This window comes from Temnothorax americanus, unplaced genomic scaffold (genome assembly GCF_048541705.1).
Source record: "Temnothorax americanus isolate GAGA-0224 unplaced genomic scaffold, ASM4854170v1 Scaffold2, whole genome shotgun sequence".
Lineage (NCBI taxonomy): Eukaryota > Metazoa > Arthropoda > Insecta > Hymenoptera > Formicidae > Temnothorax > Temnothorax americanus.
The window spans coordinates 8124736-8142212 of NW_027509338.1; the positions used below are offsets into that span (position 1 = coordinate 8124736).

The 17477-nt window shown below is 44.1% G+C and overlaps 1 protein-coding gene and 1 long non-coding RNA gene across 9 annotated transcripts in view; one reads left to right on the forward strand and one right to left on the reverse strand.

Annotated features, from left to right (window-relative positions):
* The window catches only part of LOC143896798 (Fanconi anemia group J protein homolog), a 47708-nt gene extending 35620 nt beyond the window's left edge, over positions 1 to 12088 (reverse strand). The window contains exons 1-3 of one of the 3 annotated variants that reach the window (XM_077404835.1): positions 11740 to 12088; positions 10929 to 11514; positions 10724 to 10835 (exon numbers count right to left, since the gene is read on the reverse strand). In XM_077404835.1, the coding sequence (XP_077260961.1) occupies positions 10724 to 10835; positions 10929 to 11514; positions 11740 to 11831 (790 nt within the window). In that variant the 5' untranslated portion in view covers positions 11832 to 12088. The remainder of the gene's footprint in view (positions 1 to 10723; positions 10836 to 10928; positions 11515 to 11739) is intronic. The other 2 variants (XM_077404836.1, XM_077404837.1) reach the window with 2 other exon arrangements.
* A 148-nt stretch (positions 12089 to 12236) lies between these two features.
* LOC143896803 (uncharacterized) overlaps positions 12237 to 17477 on the forward strand; it is a 216227-nt gene continuing 210986 nt past the window's right edge. For 4 of the 6 annotated variants that reach the window (XR_013256753.1, XR_013256749.1, XR_013256750.1 and 1 more), the window contains exons 1-2: positions 12237 to 12626; positions 12770 to 12969. This is a non-coding gene — a long non-coding RNA (uncharacterized LOC143896803). Of the gene's footprint in view, positions 12627 to 12769; positions 12981 to 17477 lie in introns of all 6 variants that reach the window. The other 2 variants (XR_013256751.1, XR_013256752.1) reach the window with 1 other exon arrangement.

A 17477-nucleotide genomic window follows, 5' to 3' on the forward strand; every position in this document is an offset into this window, starting at 1 on the left:
CAGCCTTTGCATCTTCATGAAAAAATTAATAATTAAAAATTTGATAAGAATTTGACTCGATAAGAATTCGATGAATGCGCCAACGCGGTAAACGGTATCAATTTAATGGGGGGAAGCGACAGACAAGGGGGAACAGCATAAGCGTCACAAGGAAGTCCTCATCGTTGTCATCGTCGTCGTCGTCGTCGATGAAATGCCGCTGAAGAGCACATTGACGCAGATTCCCGGCATTGTTTTCCTCGTCGGCATCGTCGAGAATATCGCGGGCCCGCGAATGGAAGCTCGGGCACGGAAATCCAAGCCCGCTTCATTCCACTCTCACCTCCTTTCGTATATACCCGGTCGCTTCCAGGCGCATTTTTAATTTCGCATTGTCGACGTCGTCGTCATCGTCATCGTCCTGATATCTCCTTCAGTAAGGGTCGCATTACACCCGCCCACGATGAGAAGTCACTTCGGCCCCTTGTCTCATCTTTACGTTTCCATCCACGGCGTTACATTATGAACGTTTCCGTCGTATAACGAATGAACCGTTGGTATCAGAGCTCCGCGCAATGTGGACCTTGTCGTTGCTGTTTCATCTTTTTCTATTTTTTAAAATTTCTCTGACCGTCGCATGGTTTGAATATAAATATATATATAAGGACAATTTTTTCAATTTTAAATGTTTTAAACTGCTCAGAATAACTTCACAAGTTTTCCCTATTTGTTATAAGTAAGATCTGTTTTTTCTAAAAACTGTTCACGATTAAATTTATGTAATAAAAGCGATTATTAAATTATACATATATCATTTCACAGGAAGATTCTGTAATTATTATACATGCATTTCATGTTTCTTAATATCTGACTTAATCCATAATGGATTTTACATGAGTGTAATCAAGAAAACGTATTCCTGTTTGCCTCATGCAATATAGAAATGCGTGCAAATATTGCGCTTCGATATGTAGAATTACAGAATGAAACTCTTTGACGAGTAAGAGGTCTCTTTGATGATGAATATCATCACCGATGAATAATGAAGAACGACAGAAGTGTTTAAAGACGCGGCGGCAGTTAATGAATTCTGCGACAAGTGGAAGAAAATGTAAAGATAGAATAAATACAAGAGAGAAAACAGAGAAGCATTGTCATTCAAGCATAAGTGATATTCATTATGCTGTCTAATAAGGAGACTACGAATAGATTTCGCTTCGTCACTGCGTTTCTTAGTATACAGGGTGTTTCCTGAGTAATGTCGAAAACTCCAAGAAGTGATTCCCTGGACAATTTAAAAAAGAAAAAATTCCTATGAACATGGTCTGGAAATACTTTCATGCAGAGTATGGCCCTTCAAAGTTTTATCTTTCTTTAACTTTGAAGGCCTATAACTCTGCAGGGAAGCATTTCCGGACCCTTGTTCATAGAAACTTTTTTCTTTAAAATTATTCAAGGAATCATTTCCTGGATTTGTTGACATCACTTAAGAAAAAAACTTATTTTTCTTCAATTTTGAATGCCTATAACTCTGTAGGAAAGCATTTCCGGTCCCATGTTCATAGAAACTTTTTTTTTAAATCATCCAAAGAATCACTTCCTGGAATTTTCACTTATGAAACACCCTGTATAATAAATTTGTAGATAAGAAGAAATAACAAACTGCGAGTTTTTAACTTTTCATTAACACGTTGACTGCCAATTAACTTGCGATTTGGCCCATTATCTTATTATCGGACTTATTTATTGTCATTATTGTCTTATTGCACATTCATTAACACGTCTACTAATACTGATATTTATTATTTTTATATAAATTTATTTTAGGTTTTGAATAATTTACCATGCATAACTCAAATTAATGTCAGGAACCCTTTTCCCAAATATAATCTTGGCAGTCAACGTGTTACGCATTTTTTTGCGTAATTTACTGAAAATAAAAAATGTAACAAACAAATCAACAATAATCATTAATAAATAAATATCATCTAGAAATTTTCAATGACAAAAAATAATTTTTCTTCTATTATATGGTTACTCTTTCCACCCCTTTCTTCGCATCCCACCCGGTATGCCGGGTTCGCGTCTCAGCTAGCTCGTGCCACAGACATTTCCGGCATTCGTTCGCAGATGGAGCCACGAAGTCCATCGCTCTTCTCGCCGATATACCAATTGGAGATTGTCGCCTCTTTTTTTCGCAATTAATCGCATACCGGATGGGTTGAGTTTACTTGGCAAAGAGAGAGTGAGAGAAATATATGCTCGCAAAGACGCCCGCTGTGGGAAACAGAGGCTCGATTATTCCGAGGGAGTCTACAACAATCGAGAAGTAGCTACGGGCCCAGTGTTGTACGCCGCGCGGACGACCGCCGCGATCGGCGCGGCGTTTGTAACGACCAATTAAGAGAATTAAGAGTCATTAATTAGCATTCACTTCCTTCCCGGCCCGCTGACGCGCGCGCAACGAGGAATTCTTTGCGCTGTAGGCGCGTTATTGGCTGAATGCCTTCTCGGTACTCGGCACTCTCGTTTAAGCCGCGGCGCGGCGGCGGCCGATCCGAACACCGCCTTCGGACTTCCGCTTCAGGCTTCAATAAATCCGACCTTTTTGCCTAAACGCTCGGCCGGGAATACTCTCACCTCGTTCATATGCGATTTTACGCGTCGGTTGGCGCGCCGTTGACAAAAAAAAAAATCGCCCCGACGCGCGAGCGAAGACCGTGCGAACCGGAATTGCCGCGATATTAACGTTGAGAGTTAGTTGATTCAATTTTTCCGAGAGTCATGTAGCGCGCGGATGTTGGTTAACGCCGAACGAAAATATTCCCTGCGCGGCTGGAAGTTCGTAACTCTCCGCATATTTAGCTTAGCAAAAATTATACAAAGTGCACGCAACATTTCTATACATCGCGAACGATAATTTTGCAACTTTGCACTCGACATGGAAATTTCTATTTAGATGAAAAGTTCAGTCCTCTCGTAAAGCAGATCCGAAAACGTAGATAAAAAATTTCTGAACAAAATGTTTTTTTTTTTGCCCCGTATTTATTTACTATATACGAAAGTATTTATTTATTAACATTACGTTCACGAACTGGACGGTGGTGTTCTACCGCAGAATCGTATCGCGCGTAACATTCCGAAAAATACGTTTCAATATACAGCGGCGGAGATTTATACTGTCGCATTCGCTGATAAACGTTACGCACAGTCGCCGTAAAGAAGAAAGAAGGCGATGGAGTACGAGAGACGGAGGACACGGTCTACAATCTACGTATGCAGGAATAAAGAGAAGTAAGAGAGAGAGAGAGAGAGAGAGAGAGAGAGAGAGAGAGAGAGAGAGAGAGAGAGAGAGAGAGAGCCAGAGAAAGAAAAAAGGGAGGGAAAATGCATGTGTGTGTGCGACAAAAGGGGATGAAGAGAGAACGGGAGATGGGCGGCATCCTTTGATCTCGCACGCACACACGAGTCTCGCGCGGGGGCAAAAAGGACACGCACGTATCTTCCGCAAAAAGACCCATACATATTCATGATCGGCACACGCGCGCGCGCGCGCGCGCACACACAGGCGGCTTTTGTTTAACGCCGTGTGCGCGCATATTGTGCGTATGCACGCTATAAATTTGTATACCCAGGCTAGAGAAGTGCACGGCGATGCAGAATGCGCGGGAGAAGTTTCTGCACTTAACTAAGCGCTCGCGAGTGTACTTTCCTTTCCATGTCTCATCCCTACATTTCATTCTACTGCCGCATTCTCTCTTTCCGCGTAAATATGTGTTTACGCGACGAGGGGAGGGAAGTATCGATAATGAAAGAACCCGCGATGGATGTTGTCGGATATCGAAATTGTAGGTATATATATATTGCCGATAGTGGTCCGCTCTTATTTTAATACAAGGCTCAAACAGATAAAATAAACATGGAGCATTCCGATATACAATACTGAACATAAAGTAGATTTCTTTCCTGATAACAAAGAGAGACACGTTATAAAATTTCTACGGAATTAATGTCGACTCAAAATGCACGGTTGATCAATTATCATTTTTGTGTTGCATTTTATTAATATTTATTAATTTTACTCAAATCGCTTACATGTATGCGTGTGTTTGCGTTGCAAACGAAAAAAAAAATTAAATCGACCAGACATTATTTTAGGAGACGACGACAAGTATGTTGGCGTCGATTGGCGAAACGGTGGCGGACGATTCCCGACACGCCCGGAGGCGCCCGGCGCCCGCGATTTATACCTGCGAGAAACATTTCCGCCCGAACGAAAAGCGCCCATACCGAAGTTCTACACGATCGATTCCACGTGAATTACATTAGGGAATGCGCGGCCGAATTCGTCGAACGAACGTGTTTCGCGAGTTCACGCTCGCTTTAAATTATCTCGGCGTTAAGAGACCAATGTAGTTTTAATTTCGCGTTTTTTCGATATCTGTTAACATTAAAAAAAAGTCTAAAAAATATCCGGTTTGCGTTAAATATTTGTAACAATAATACACGAATAAAGTGTAACATGCTTAGTGAGGCCTTAAGAGTCCAAAGCATGGAAAATTATAGATCGCAAGAACTATTTAAAAAAAAATCAGGTTATTATTAAATACGTAAAAAAAGAAAAAAAAACAAATATAAGGCAATATACCAACGAGACGAATTAAGAAATGTTTTTCCCAGCCCGTCCGATTTGCACATCAGAAAATTGAATAAGCGGATGAAATTCTGAAAGCCGAGAAGACTCAGATTGTCCCATTCTGCAGTTGGAATATCCGGAATAGTTAGCGGAATCCTGGAAATTCTGAAAGGGACGATTCCAGGACGTCGGGCGGTCTTGCCGAGCATGTGGAATTATGTAAGATCGCGGGTCGTTTGGAATTCGCATAAGGGCGGCGCTTTTTGAATCGCGGATCCTTTCTCGGAAGGAGGTGGATCGTCGTGGCTTCTATCGACCGACCGCGCCGATCAAGCGACCGTGCAATCGTGGCTATTCGATCGCGAACTCATCGCTACCGAATTTAAACTCGAAAGTTGTTTAAACCTTCTTCGTAATTTATTTCATTTATTTAAATATTATATGATATATATATATCATCTACATTATACCCCTTTTTTCCTAAATTAATTTTCTGTAGCTAATTTAAGTATTTTGCGATACTATTTTATCATTGGGATCGATAATGATATTCGCGCAATTTTCTAAAGTCGATCGGCAGCTGCGTAGAATCGTGAGATGTAACCGGAAGCAACCGGGAACGCCGTCGCGGAACGAACCGCGGCAGAAGCGGGATACAGAAGAGACGGCGCAAGAGAAGGAAGAAAGGGGGTCAATATAAAAGAAGGAGCGCAGAGGGGTAGAGGGATGCCGCGGACCACCCGAGAGAGAGGTTCAGGACTGGTTAGAAACCGGTGCGGCGGCGCACGCCGTATTCGTTCGGGGGGTCCCTTATCTTATTCGCTTATACCCGGGGACCGTCCGAACCGACGAGACCTGTCCGCGGACCTTTCGCTCTCGCGAGGGCTCCCCGACATCCTATTATCGCTCGGCAGCTACATTTTTCCGAGGTCAATCCTAGGTGCACATATACGAGACAACACTTTCATATCGTGTCAGGATTTTTCGTAATTTGTTTGAAGTTTTAAAGTTTCAAGCACTGATCGAGAAATCAAACGATGCGACAGACTTCTTTCTCACAGAAAAAAGAAGGGTAAAACACAGTATCCTTTCGTACCAGTTCTTCTCCACCGAACAGTCATCGCGATGGTTCGTAAATAACCGAGACTCATTAGTCGCGGAATCAATTTCGCCGAACGCCGCGGGTTTATTATCGCTCGCGGATAACGCGCCGAATGTTTTACGACTTGTCGAGTATCTTAGCGGCGCGCGTTGGCGCTTCGATAATCCTTTACCCTGGAATTCGGGGCCGAAGTGCATAGCCGCCGTTCGAAGGAAAAGGACTCCCAGCGAAGGGAGAGAAAAAAAAGGCGCGGGGGCAGGGGAGGGAGTGAGAGAGTCTCATTGTGAGAAGGGTATACGTGTACACAGGAGACGTGAGATCCGTTGGACCCGCATGCGGACCTTATTGTGTCCCGAAAGGGCATATACAGTAGAGGTACCTTAATGTCGGCACGGATGAAAGCGTGGGCCCTCCTTTGTCTTTTGCTCGCGAAGCTGCCACAGCAAGTAGCGTGCTCTGCGGGTAGCCCTGCACCATTCCAGGACTACCGTTCCAGGTTTCTATCTTTCCCTTTCCATTCCCCTTTTCTTCTCTCGCATATCTCGCGAGTCGCGAGAAGAAACGTATAAAAGAATGAACGGTAAGGAGCAGTAAGGAGTTTCGACACTCGATTTCAGAATCAAATTCAAATTTTTCTTCTCATACGAGGCGGCGTCACTACGTTTCACCCCAAAAAGGACTTACTATAAATAATTTTAGATCGCAATAAAAATTGCTTCTACGGCCATTTATCGTTATTGTTGATTACGGTAAAATGTATATATAATATAATTTAAGTGTTTATGGTGATTATGTAATTAAGCAAAATTTATATCAAACCGATACGAAATCTCGCGACAGTTGCTCCCCTTAAAAGCCACCCAGAAGAGAACGCGAGAACGCGGGTCGTGCAAGAGCGAAACGGCACGATCGGCCAGCTCCTTCTGGGAAGAGTCCTCGGCGATGGTACCACGGTTGGTACCTTCGGCATAAAAGGCGGATCCCCGGCGCATTATTAATGCCAGGACGTCACAGGGCATGTAGCGCTGCATATTCCGTTGCATGCTCAGGCGCAAAGACAATTCGCGGCGACGACGACGGCGATGACACGATGACGACGACGACAACGACGACATGCTGCCACGGGGACACAATATATAATTCCGCGTTCGCCGATAATTATTATAACTTCCCAAGTTTCCTGCCGCACAATGAGTCTCGTCGCTGCCGGTTATTTCGAACTTATCCTTCCCGCGCGCGGCCCCTCCTCCCCGAACCTCGTCCCCCGGACAGAGACGAGCCTGTCTCCACGTCGCCGTCGTCTTCTACTGGTAATAAAGTGACATTAGCCGGCATGCGATTCCGCGATAAACTTTCGAAATTTATTCGTCCAACCCTCTCGATGTCCCTCCCCCCCTACCGACGCGGCGCATCACGCTCCCTCCGTTCTACGAACGATTTAAGTTTTTCGAATTCTCCGGTAAATGTTACGTCAAGCTAATCGGGCGCTATGGCTGGCACGTAAAACATGCGGCTTACGAGTCGCATGCGGCTCACCAAACAAAGTGGCTGCGGCGGGCCGACTCCTCAAGTTTCGCATTTTCCTTCTATCAACACCTCTCTCTCTTGCAGTGGAATACATCTGAGATCCGTGTACGCGATTGTCCCTTTTCCCAAGCTTAGAAATGAAATATTTCACTGTCACGCCGCGGTTTATACGATTTTGCTTACGTCAAGTGGATTAATTGCATTTTTTGAAAGCGAGCTAAATGTCGTAACAAGTCTCGACGGTGAGTCGACGGGGCAACGGCGGTATCGATTAAACCGCGACGCTAGAAAATTCTCTATTCCCTTTCGAGGACCTAATTTATGCGGCTCTCCAACGAGCTAAGTTTACAGTTTGGCGGCTAGCAGTACCACTCGACCTCCGGCAGAGCGTGACAGCGCCAGGTTTAAAGCATAAAGCAAATTATAACTGGGAAAAGCAGGATGTCGTGCAAAGCGGCACACCTACGCACGTATATCCCTGGCTACACACATACGAAAATCGGGGGTATCATGACTAATTCCCATCGAGTCGTTCCATCCTGATTTGCCTAATTAGGGATGCGCATCGAAGAACGGATCGTAAATAACAGATAATTGCCTTGATATTTCGTCAAGAACATATTTCATTTAGCGTAACGTGTATAAGTGCGATTCTTTTGCTCAAACGTGGCCTTTTAAAAATATAGAAATTATGGATTTAAATTCTTATAACCTTGTAAAAAAAGTAAGTAAAAAATAACAAGGGCACACAAAATAAAGTAGAAACTTATACTTTCTACTTTGTTCTTTCTGTCGGCAATTAATCATATATGTATATTTATATCTATTTGCTACTTATCATAGTAAAATAAGTCAATTTCAATTCTACGTCGCTATTGCACTGCATAATACGTAACGTTGTTCAATGACATTAAAAAGTGATGATATATTCAACGAGGGAATCTTGAATACTGGAACTGCTTTGATTCGTTTCTTCGTAAGAACGAAAAAAAAAGAACGTTCGCGTGCTTAGTAATTTTCGATTTGTGACGCGATATGTCACGGAGAATGAGACTCGGGAGGGGACGCGTCCGCATAATTCCGGAAGGCGACGACGGTTCGTGCTGGCCTTCCGGTGTATTCCTGGAGACGTCCTGTCCATCTTTATGTCGTTCTCGCGGACCTGACATTACTCACGCAAATTTGACGTTAACATCGCAGAACATTTAATACGCCGTTCGTGCAGCTCGAAATGGCACGCAATCGTCGAATATTTCGCGACGTTCCAGCATCATTGTCGCGATACGCACTTCGGCCGATGCGATGTTATAATTACTCAAAACGATAGTTCGGCATCAGAATATATAGGTAAATTTAACATATCTTTCAGAGAATCCAATCGCGTAATACGAAGACAAAGAATGTTTCGTTAAAATCAAATCAGAAAAATATCATCTCAATCCAAAAATAAACGAATAAGTTATTTAAATTTGAAAAGTAGATTTTACTTCACAAATCGCAATTGTCCTTCGATCGGTTGACATTCGCCATGAGGAACAATATGTCACATTAAGCGTTGTACGAACCATTGAGTTTATGGACGATTCTGGTTAATTTAGTTGCTTTCTCAGAGAAAACTCCGAAGACTATAAACTATAGCCCCGAAAATGTGTCTTCGTCGTCAAACTTTCTGACGAGATAGGCAGTGTCATCGATCGTTAATAGGTAATAGATCTTGCATTGCGAACAACGATTGACTCTAGATAAGACAATCTTAAGATCAAGAAAACTAGCGCCTCAGCGAAACAGTAAACGATTTCGTTGAATCGTGTCAAACGAGGACCGTCAACCTCAAGTAACGTACATAATAATTAATATCAAAAGTTGAATGAAACTACGATGTCACTTTCGCCACGTCAGACAATTTTTTACAAAAAAAAACATTATAATGTTATAGAATTACGTGTACAATGCTGTGCAGATCGTATCATTGGCAGCATTTGTTAAGAACGTATAGATGCCAATATCTTATCGCTACAGATAGAATACTGATGTGTATCTTATATCGCTACAGATAAATAATATGTATATGAAAACGGCGGTTGGACGCTCGACATTGAACGAAATTACATTCTCGTCGCATTATACTAACGAAATGTGATTATGGCCCAGCCATCCCGCTGTTTTTCGTAGGCTGGTACGACCGAGGACGGTACGGGACACCGCGCATTGGCGAAGGCAAATCTAATTGTTTAGAAATTGCACGGATCGCGAACAATTAGCTGCATGCACGCGTGCAGGGCTCGAAATTACTGGCGACTCCGTGATCGTCAAACTTATTACCGGCCGGCGCACATAAACGGTTGAGTAATTTAAATTAATATCATATAGCCAAGAAACCGCTAACGATCGGAGTGGCTTTCTCGGCGAGGAAACGAGAGTCCGCGTCTCCTTTTCACCTGCAGTTAGATATGCTCGCCCATTCGGCGCAACGCGGCGTTTATACGTGAGAATTGATCGCGCAATATTTACGATCCGCGATTGATTTTTATGTCCTTTCGTTGAAAAAAAAAAATCACATAAATTAACGTTTGCAAAGCAATATTTAATTTCGACCCGTATTAACGAGTTAAATGTCGATGGATAAATCTGCCGTTTAAAGCAAGAATGTTCTTTCGATACATGTCATGCCTGCACGCAAATTTATTTATAAAGTACATAGAATTTAAAAAAAAAATCGATTCTTTATACATTAAAAAAAAAAGTTGTAATAATTATATTGATATGAAATAAAAATTAACGAGCTGACGATCCGTCGAAAGCGACAAATTGCATGACGTCGCGTCGAGAAATGCGTGACACGCGTTGAGAAATTATCCGGAAAACTTTTTAAAGTCTGACGAGATAAGTAAAACGTCGACGAAACTTTGGAAAACTTTAATAAGACCGAGGCTCTACCGCGAGACGAAGGAGAGACAAGCGCGATGGGTGACGGCTCGATCTCTCTAATTTCCAAAATTCGCACGACAGTTAAAAATCCAACGAGAGTAATTGCGGGCGTGCGTGCGTGTGTTATAGCGAGACAAAAGTCGCTGGAACGGTTGACGTTAACGACCAGCCATCACGAGACGTCGCACGACGACAAAACGAGATTTTCGCGAAACTCTACTAAATAAATCTTAAGGACAGACATAATCGCGGTTGCGAAAAACGCTGCGCGAACACGATCGGTAGGAAATTAATGAATATCGTATGACGAATCGCGCGAGAACACGCATTATTCAACTCTCGAAAGCGTACACGCGGATTTTTAACATAATTTGATGCGTGAACCAATTGAGAATTCCGGATTTTATAATCGTTTAATCATGAAACGCAATAATCGTTGAAAAGATTAGATAATCGTCGAAAATAGTTACACATTTAACTAACCATTATTGCAACTTAAATTGTTACGCATTTAATATGCGCGTAACAACAAACGTGTTATAAACACTCACCACTAAACTGCTCTTGCCATGCCAGAGCTCCACAGAGAAGCGCCAGAGTCTTACCACTGCCAGTAGGGCTTTCCAAGAGACAATTCTCCTCCTTAGTACATCCTACAATGAGCTGCAGACATAATTTTCAACATAATTAATAACGTAATAAAACTATGATGAAAGAGCAACGACATTGATTTAATCACACAATCATAGTACTTACACTATTCATTACTGCCATCTGACATGGATATGGTTTGACAGGAAACTTAACTTTGACTCCAGCTATCATTCTTTCATGCTGTATTCTAACTTGAGGCGGTGAATCATCTTTCTTAGAGCTCAAGTATACGATCTCATCTTCACTACAGCTTGAGTCGTCAAAGCTTTTTAAATCTTCCATTGGTTTTTGTCTCTTGTTAGGTATCTCTACAGGCATCGCGTTTCTCGTGCCACTGCTCTCAGGAAATACATTTTGATGTCGTATATCAGTAGCGAAGATTGACTTATTCCAATTAAACATTGACTGGCTTTTAAGAATATTGTCGGAAACAGCATTAGCCATCGTAACATCTTCCTCACCACCTAAATCGTCTGATATATCATGCTTTGAATTACATTTGGAAGCATCTATCACACTATTCGAAACGTTAGCTGCTTCACGACTTGTTACATTCATGCACGCCTTTGTATTTTCCTCTATATTCAGCGAATCGAAGCCTTCGTCATCCGATATTTCTACCGGATCGTCAAGCGTGCCGTGTGCTTGGTTGCAGTAGCCGCTTCGCTTCAAAGACAACCTCCTCATGCTAAAAGAATACAAAGACAATGAATAAACACGTGAAACTTTGAAGCATAATATCTAGCAATACGGAAAGCTTTCGAAACGTTAAATCTCTGCGACGGAACTCAAAGCTGAGATCAACGAATAGCTTGGAGAATTAAGGTAGGCGTTGCTCTCTGTCAAGGCAGGTTCACGTCGCCACGCTTGGATCGCAAAGCTAACCTACAAAACGCTCGTGACACGTTGGTACCTTGAATCTTCGAGCCACTCGTCGAGTCTGGCTTTAAGCAGCGCGCATACAAATAATCCTATCGCAGCAAAGATAACGCAGATCGCGATCATTACTCGACACCTGTGCAACGTAAACAGCCTCGCTGGATGTACACATGCGACACCTTCTTCCCTGACCTTCCCGCCGGTTGCTCTGTCCTAACCTCGTACTAGCTCACCGGGCTCACCCCCTCTTCCTCTCCAAAATGGACTACGGAATCTTCTTTTACTACCATTCGTATCTACCTGCTCACCGTACGGTAACTACTCGCGCGAACGTTTCGACCTGTCAAAGCAATCTCATCGCGAATAAACGATCAAAACAATCTCGGGTCCCGGCTCCCGGCGCGGACGACAGGGTCACGTGATTCGTTCAAACGCGCGTCCAAAGGCGCGCGCCCGTCGCGCGCGTCATTTTATAAATATTTACTCGACGTCGTACAAAAATGTTTAATCAGCATCAGACAACGCTTCAATAATATTTGCGATGCGCTTGTTGCGCACGACGTGTCGCCTCGTCGAAAAGTTTTCGTTCCATTCGCGCGCGCGGCTTACAAAACTGACCAACTTTCCGGGGTCCTAAACAGTTAAAGCACGGACGCTGTTGCAAAACTGACCGAACTTTCCGGGGTCCTAAACTGCAAGGGCACGGACGCTGCTGCGAATATACTTTGCGTTCCGCGATAATGGCCGTAGCGGGTGGTCGCGCGCGGAGAAGCGGGATTTTGTCTATTTACGCCTCTCGGAATTCGTCGCGTTTGCGTCGCGGGTGTTTTATGCATCTTAAGTTCTCGGGATCAGTGGACGCACGGTCGCGGAAGCTGCGCGGAAAAGCCGAGAGCGGAATGACGTACGGTGTGCAACGAGGTGAGTATATATACATACAATCGTCAATCATTGTAAGAAAGAAACGAGGCATATATCACATGCACGCAGGCTCTATCGATCATACGTTCTATAATCGTGTTTATGTTACGCTGTACTCTATATGTTATCGTAAATATTTTCAGTCCGCGATATTGACGGCAACGGGTGGTCGCGGAATTTGCATTTATTTACGCCTTTCGAAATTCATCGAGCTTGCGTTCGCTAAGTGTCGTGTGCTCCCACGAGTGTCTTATGCATCTGATGGTTCTCGGGATCTGCAGTGGACGCACGGTCGCGGAAACTGCGCGGAAAAGCTGGGAGCCGAATGGCGGGGTGCAACGAGGTGAGTACAACGTATGTACAATCGCCAATCACTGTAAGAAAGAGACGAGGCATATCATACTCGTGCATCAGGCTCTATATACGTTCGCCGTATGCATGGTGCGTTTAAACTGTGTATCTAAATGTGCTTTGATACTTCGAACTTGTGCTCTATACGTATGTTATTAACTTTTGTCCTATATGTATATCCTATATGTCGTATTACTCTAAATTATCATAAATATGTATATCGCGCGTGAAACTTCACATTTGTACGAGAATAACGGGGAAAAGCCGAGTTCTTCCAGATAATTATTAGTTCGAAAATCCGAGGAGACAATTCGAGGCGGGATTTCTCATCAGAAGCATTAAACTTCCGATTTACATGTCTCTCGGGTTTCGAGAGCCGGCGCCTAGTCAAAGTCAAAGCCGGCGACGTCGACCGGAATCAAAACTCACGGCAGGCCGCCGCGCGCGCAGAATACAGAAGGCTCTCGCTGCCATGCCCTCGGAGTAGCTCCGACTTCGCCGTCGTGAATCCTTGTCAAATCGTAATCCAAAATTCCCACGCGCGCCGCTCACGCACACGCGGGCTTGTGCGCGGCGCGGCGTGCTGGCGCGGGCGAGCGCGCGCGTATCGGGAGCGTGAACCGGGTATCAAAGGGGGGCCCCGTCACGTATGCGCGCCAGACATGAAATTGCTCGTTCGTACCTCACTTTCAGCTCACGTGCCGTACCAAACAGTCCCACCGGCTTCTTGCACTTTCACACGGTTACGATGGAGATCTTAACGGTCGCGCCGGCGTAGGATGACGGACATATTCGCCGAGGATGCTGCATCTCCTCTCGGCGGAGTTTTCTCCGCCGTTAACGACGGTGTGCGAGATGCCTCGGGACACTTTTCTCACGTTCCGTGAACGAAGTAAACGTAACTCGGTAACAGCGCGATATATGTAAGTCGTCGACAACGTTGTTACACCCGGAGTATCGCGTTTTGTCATCCTAACGAATTTCGTAGTCGAGAAAGGTTCGCGCCGCTCGCGGAAGTTTACTCGCTGGACCGTGAGTTATGCATACTTACTCAGGGTGATACCCATAAAACACGACGAAGGGTTCGCCGAGTTATTATGGCGAAACGCGGCAAATTGCGTGTAACACCCTTCGTCTCAATCAAACGACGCTGAATTAAATTTGGGCGCTAAAAGCGAGGTCGATCGATTCTCTCTTGAATACCTTCCTCGCGCCCGTCTTAATTTTTTCCCCCTCGTATTGGATTATGAATTTGAAAAAATAAATTGTTAATTGTATAATCTTTTTATTTGTTGCACGTACTCTCCCTTTTTTCCATAATTTATCCACGATTCTCGAAATTTATAAAGAATAAGATATGTATATCTAAAAAAAAATCACAGCTTATTTACATACACATTGTAAGGACAACGCACGCAATTTCATTAATGCGGCATTTCAATAAAGCCACGCGAAGGAATGGAACCGAGACGAACATAAATACTCTTCGCGGAAACATTGCCAAAATATTTTCACCCGGCTAAAGGCGACTCCCGGTCCCCTCTCGAAAATAGGGGTGTTAGGGGAAACTATACGGCGAGTATACGCACAGTGTCCGGGTTTCTCCTCCGCGCGGGGAATCCCGTATCTCTCGACTTCATATTTCGTGGTCACCCTCCTGTGTGAGAATCCACGACGGTGGATCGCGTCCGTCTCTGACCGCGGATTACGAAGCACAGCATAGAGAAAAAAAAAGAGAAAGAGAGAAAGAGAAAAAGAAAGGGAAAATATGAAATATAAATAAAACATATTCTTAACCGGCGGCAAGTGCAATAAAAATGCGGGGAGATCAAGAGGGATGCCCGAGGAATACGAAATGGGATCTCTTTCCTCCCCGGGATCCCCCGCTCGTTCACCCGCTCGCTCCTTTTCGCTCAGACCCGTCCTTCCTATCGTTCTCCCCCCCTTGCCTTCTTCCCGTCCGCCGCGCCGTTCTCGCTACCGCGCCCATATTCGTAGCTGCACGACCGTGAAGCCGCGGAGCAGCGGTGATTGCCGGACAGAAGCTGAAATATGCCCTTATTTCGGGACGGGCCGCTTCCCTGTATTTACGATGGCACAATGGGCCCATCTCTCATCCGCGGCGCGGCTCCCGCGCCGACGTTTCATCCCCCGTGCCCGTCGCCGCGCCCTCCGCGTCGTTCTTTCGGGGACACTTTTCGTAATGCGCATAATTTGTCCTCGCTATAGCGCCAGCTCAAATTTGTGAAAGAAATCCGTCACAGTCGGCGCGGACGACAGAACTGCCGTAATATCAAGAGAGTCTGTAAACTCTAATTTTTAACGTTAAACTAATGTTTATTTACGACATCCGTTTATATATATACAAAAGATACACTCTTTATTCGGGAAGTAACTGCCTGAGAAATTATTGCATTGATCACTAACGAATATATGAGATCTGAAAATTCCGCGTTTTCAGCGTATTTACTTTTTTTATGAAAGATAATTTCTCAGCCTTAGGTTTAGTATCGTTTTCGTCCTTCTTGCTAAAATCAGCTTCTTCGAGTATCTTGAATCTCTCGGTTAAGAGTCACGAAAATAAATCCGCGTTTTGAGAAGCGTGTTGTCGAAGTGCGCGAGCGTCGACAACGCGTCTTCTGTCGCGATGACGCTGCATCCGCTGACACGGACGCGTGTAATCGCGGAGCGAACGTCCCGAGGGTACGGCAAACAAGACAATAAACCGAATAAACGGCTGTCCGAACTTAATTAAAGGAGTGGCTGGTGCAGCCACGCGAATCGCGCCGTCATTTCTTCGCCGAGCTTTATCGGCGTGCGCTTATCTATCAGCGGCGCGATAAGATAAGAAGGAGTTGCCCGAAGAGAGTTAGGATAGTCATCTCTTGGACGAACACCAAACTTCTGCAATCCCTCGTTTTCCGCGCGGGGATGGACGAATCACGTGTAGCGATGGGGAGAAACCGATGTCCCTCATCCGATCAGAACTTGTATACTTTTGTACCATTGTTACGAGGGTTGATCCGTTGCATTTCCATAATTCCGTCATAGTCTTGTCCCTATAAATAGTATCTTTGACCATACAAATATTTTTCTTTAACATAATCGAATGACAGAAATGTATTACATATCATGATTCGAGATTTGCTTATCGGCAAGACTTTTTTTGAGATATCGTGGTATAATGTGGATAATATAGCAGTGTTTTTTTCTTTGTATGTTGCGCGAGGGTATCGTGCCCATCGCTAGCCATATGCGACCGCCTCGTCCACTCCTAGAGTAGTAACTCTTCCACTTTCCCTACTTCGCTCGTGCTCTAGCCGTTTCTCTGTCCACCCTCTGTCTGGCCCCGCCGAGACCCTCCGCCGAGAGCACTCTCTTTCGTTATTTCTCCTTCCTCGTCTTCTTGCCTCGTCCACCGTATGAAACGGGTGAAAATAGACGCTAGGAGAGCAGCGGAGATGGAGGGTCAAATTGAGTACGCCCGTGTCCAGAAACAAGACCGAAACTAAAATAAAAGAATCATGCTGGCTGGGGCACGGCGACGACGAAACTGTCCGCTCGCGCGGGAACGGCGAGGATATTTTGTCCGAAGCGCCGGGGACGGCGATTCCGCAGATACTCGAATCATCCAAAGGTGGCTTCAAAAGTTCGGACATTTTTTTTATTGCCCCGAGATTTTATTGCAAGCCTAACCTACCGTGGTGTTTGTTGAAAATTCGAATAAATCTATGAATAGAAATCATTTTCAGGAAAATTATCTGACTTTTAAAAGATTTAATTTAATTTACTAATACGATGAAGCTTTTATCCTTTAATTGTAATTGTAATGATAAACATGATACGTTTTCGCTTCTGTTATATATACATGTGAAGAAATATTTTCTTGAACACAAAGCCAATGAACGATATTTAATTACGAACGAAAATTTCTTTTGAAAAATTTAAGGTTATATGTGATATTGTCAGAAGGCATCGCATAAAAGTTAGGTTTGACGAACCGCGAAGGACAATAATTTTTCAACGAGGGCAAGCGAGGGACATCGATCAGATGTGATCACGGTGGAATTAGCCGTCCCTTGCAGGATTCTAGAATTCCTTCGCCCTCTTCCGCTTCTGTGCTATCGTCGCCGAGCCACCCCTCCCCTCCTTCTCCCACCCCTCGCTTCTATCCCTTTGCCGAGACGTTCGAGACGATCAACAATCACCCTGTTACCGTCGGATATACAATAAACGATAGACGGGGCAAAGAAAAATAATTACTTAACAGAATCAGCAAATAGTATTATTTCTGGCGCGGATTTATACGACACAAAAAAAAGACATTTCAATTTCCGTAATAAATTGAAATTGTCGTTTTGTTCGTACTTTTCTTTACTGCCACGGAATCATCTCTTCGACGCAATTTGCTGTTATCTGCTCCGCTCTGTATATATAAATTATTCCTTGTTATTCTTTTGTGTGTAAATCAATTTAGAACAAAAATATCTCGTTCAATTA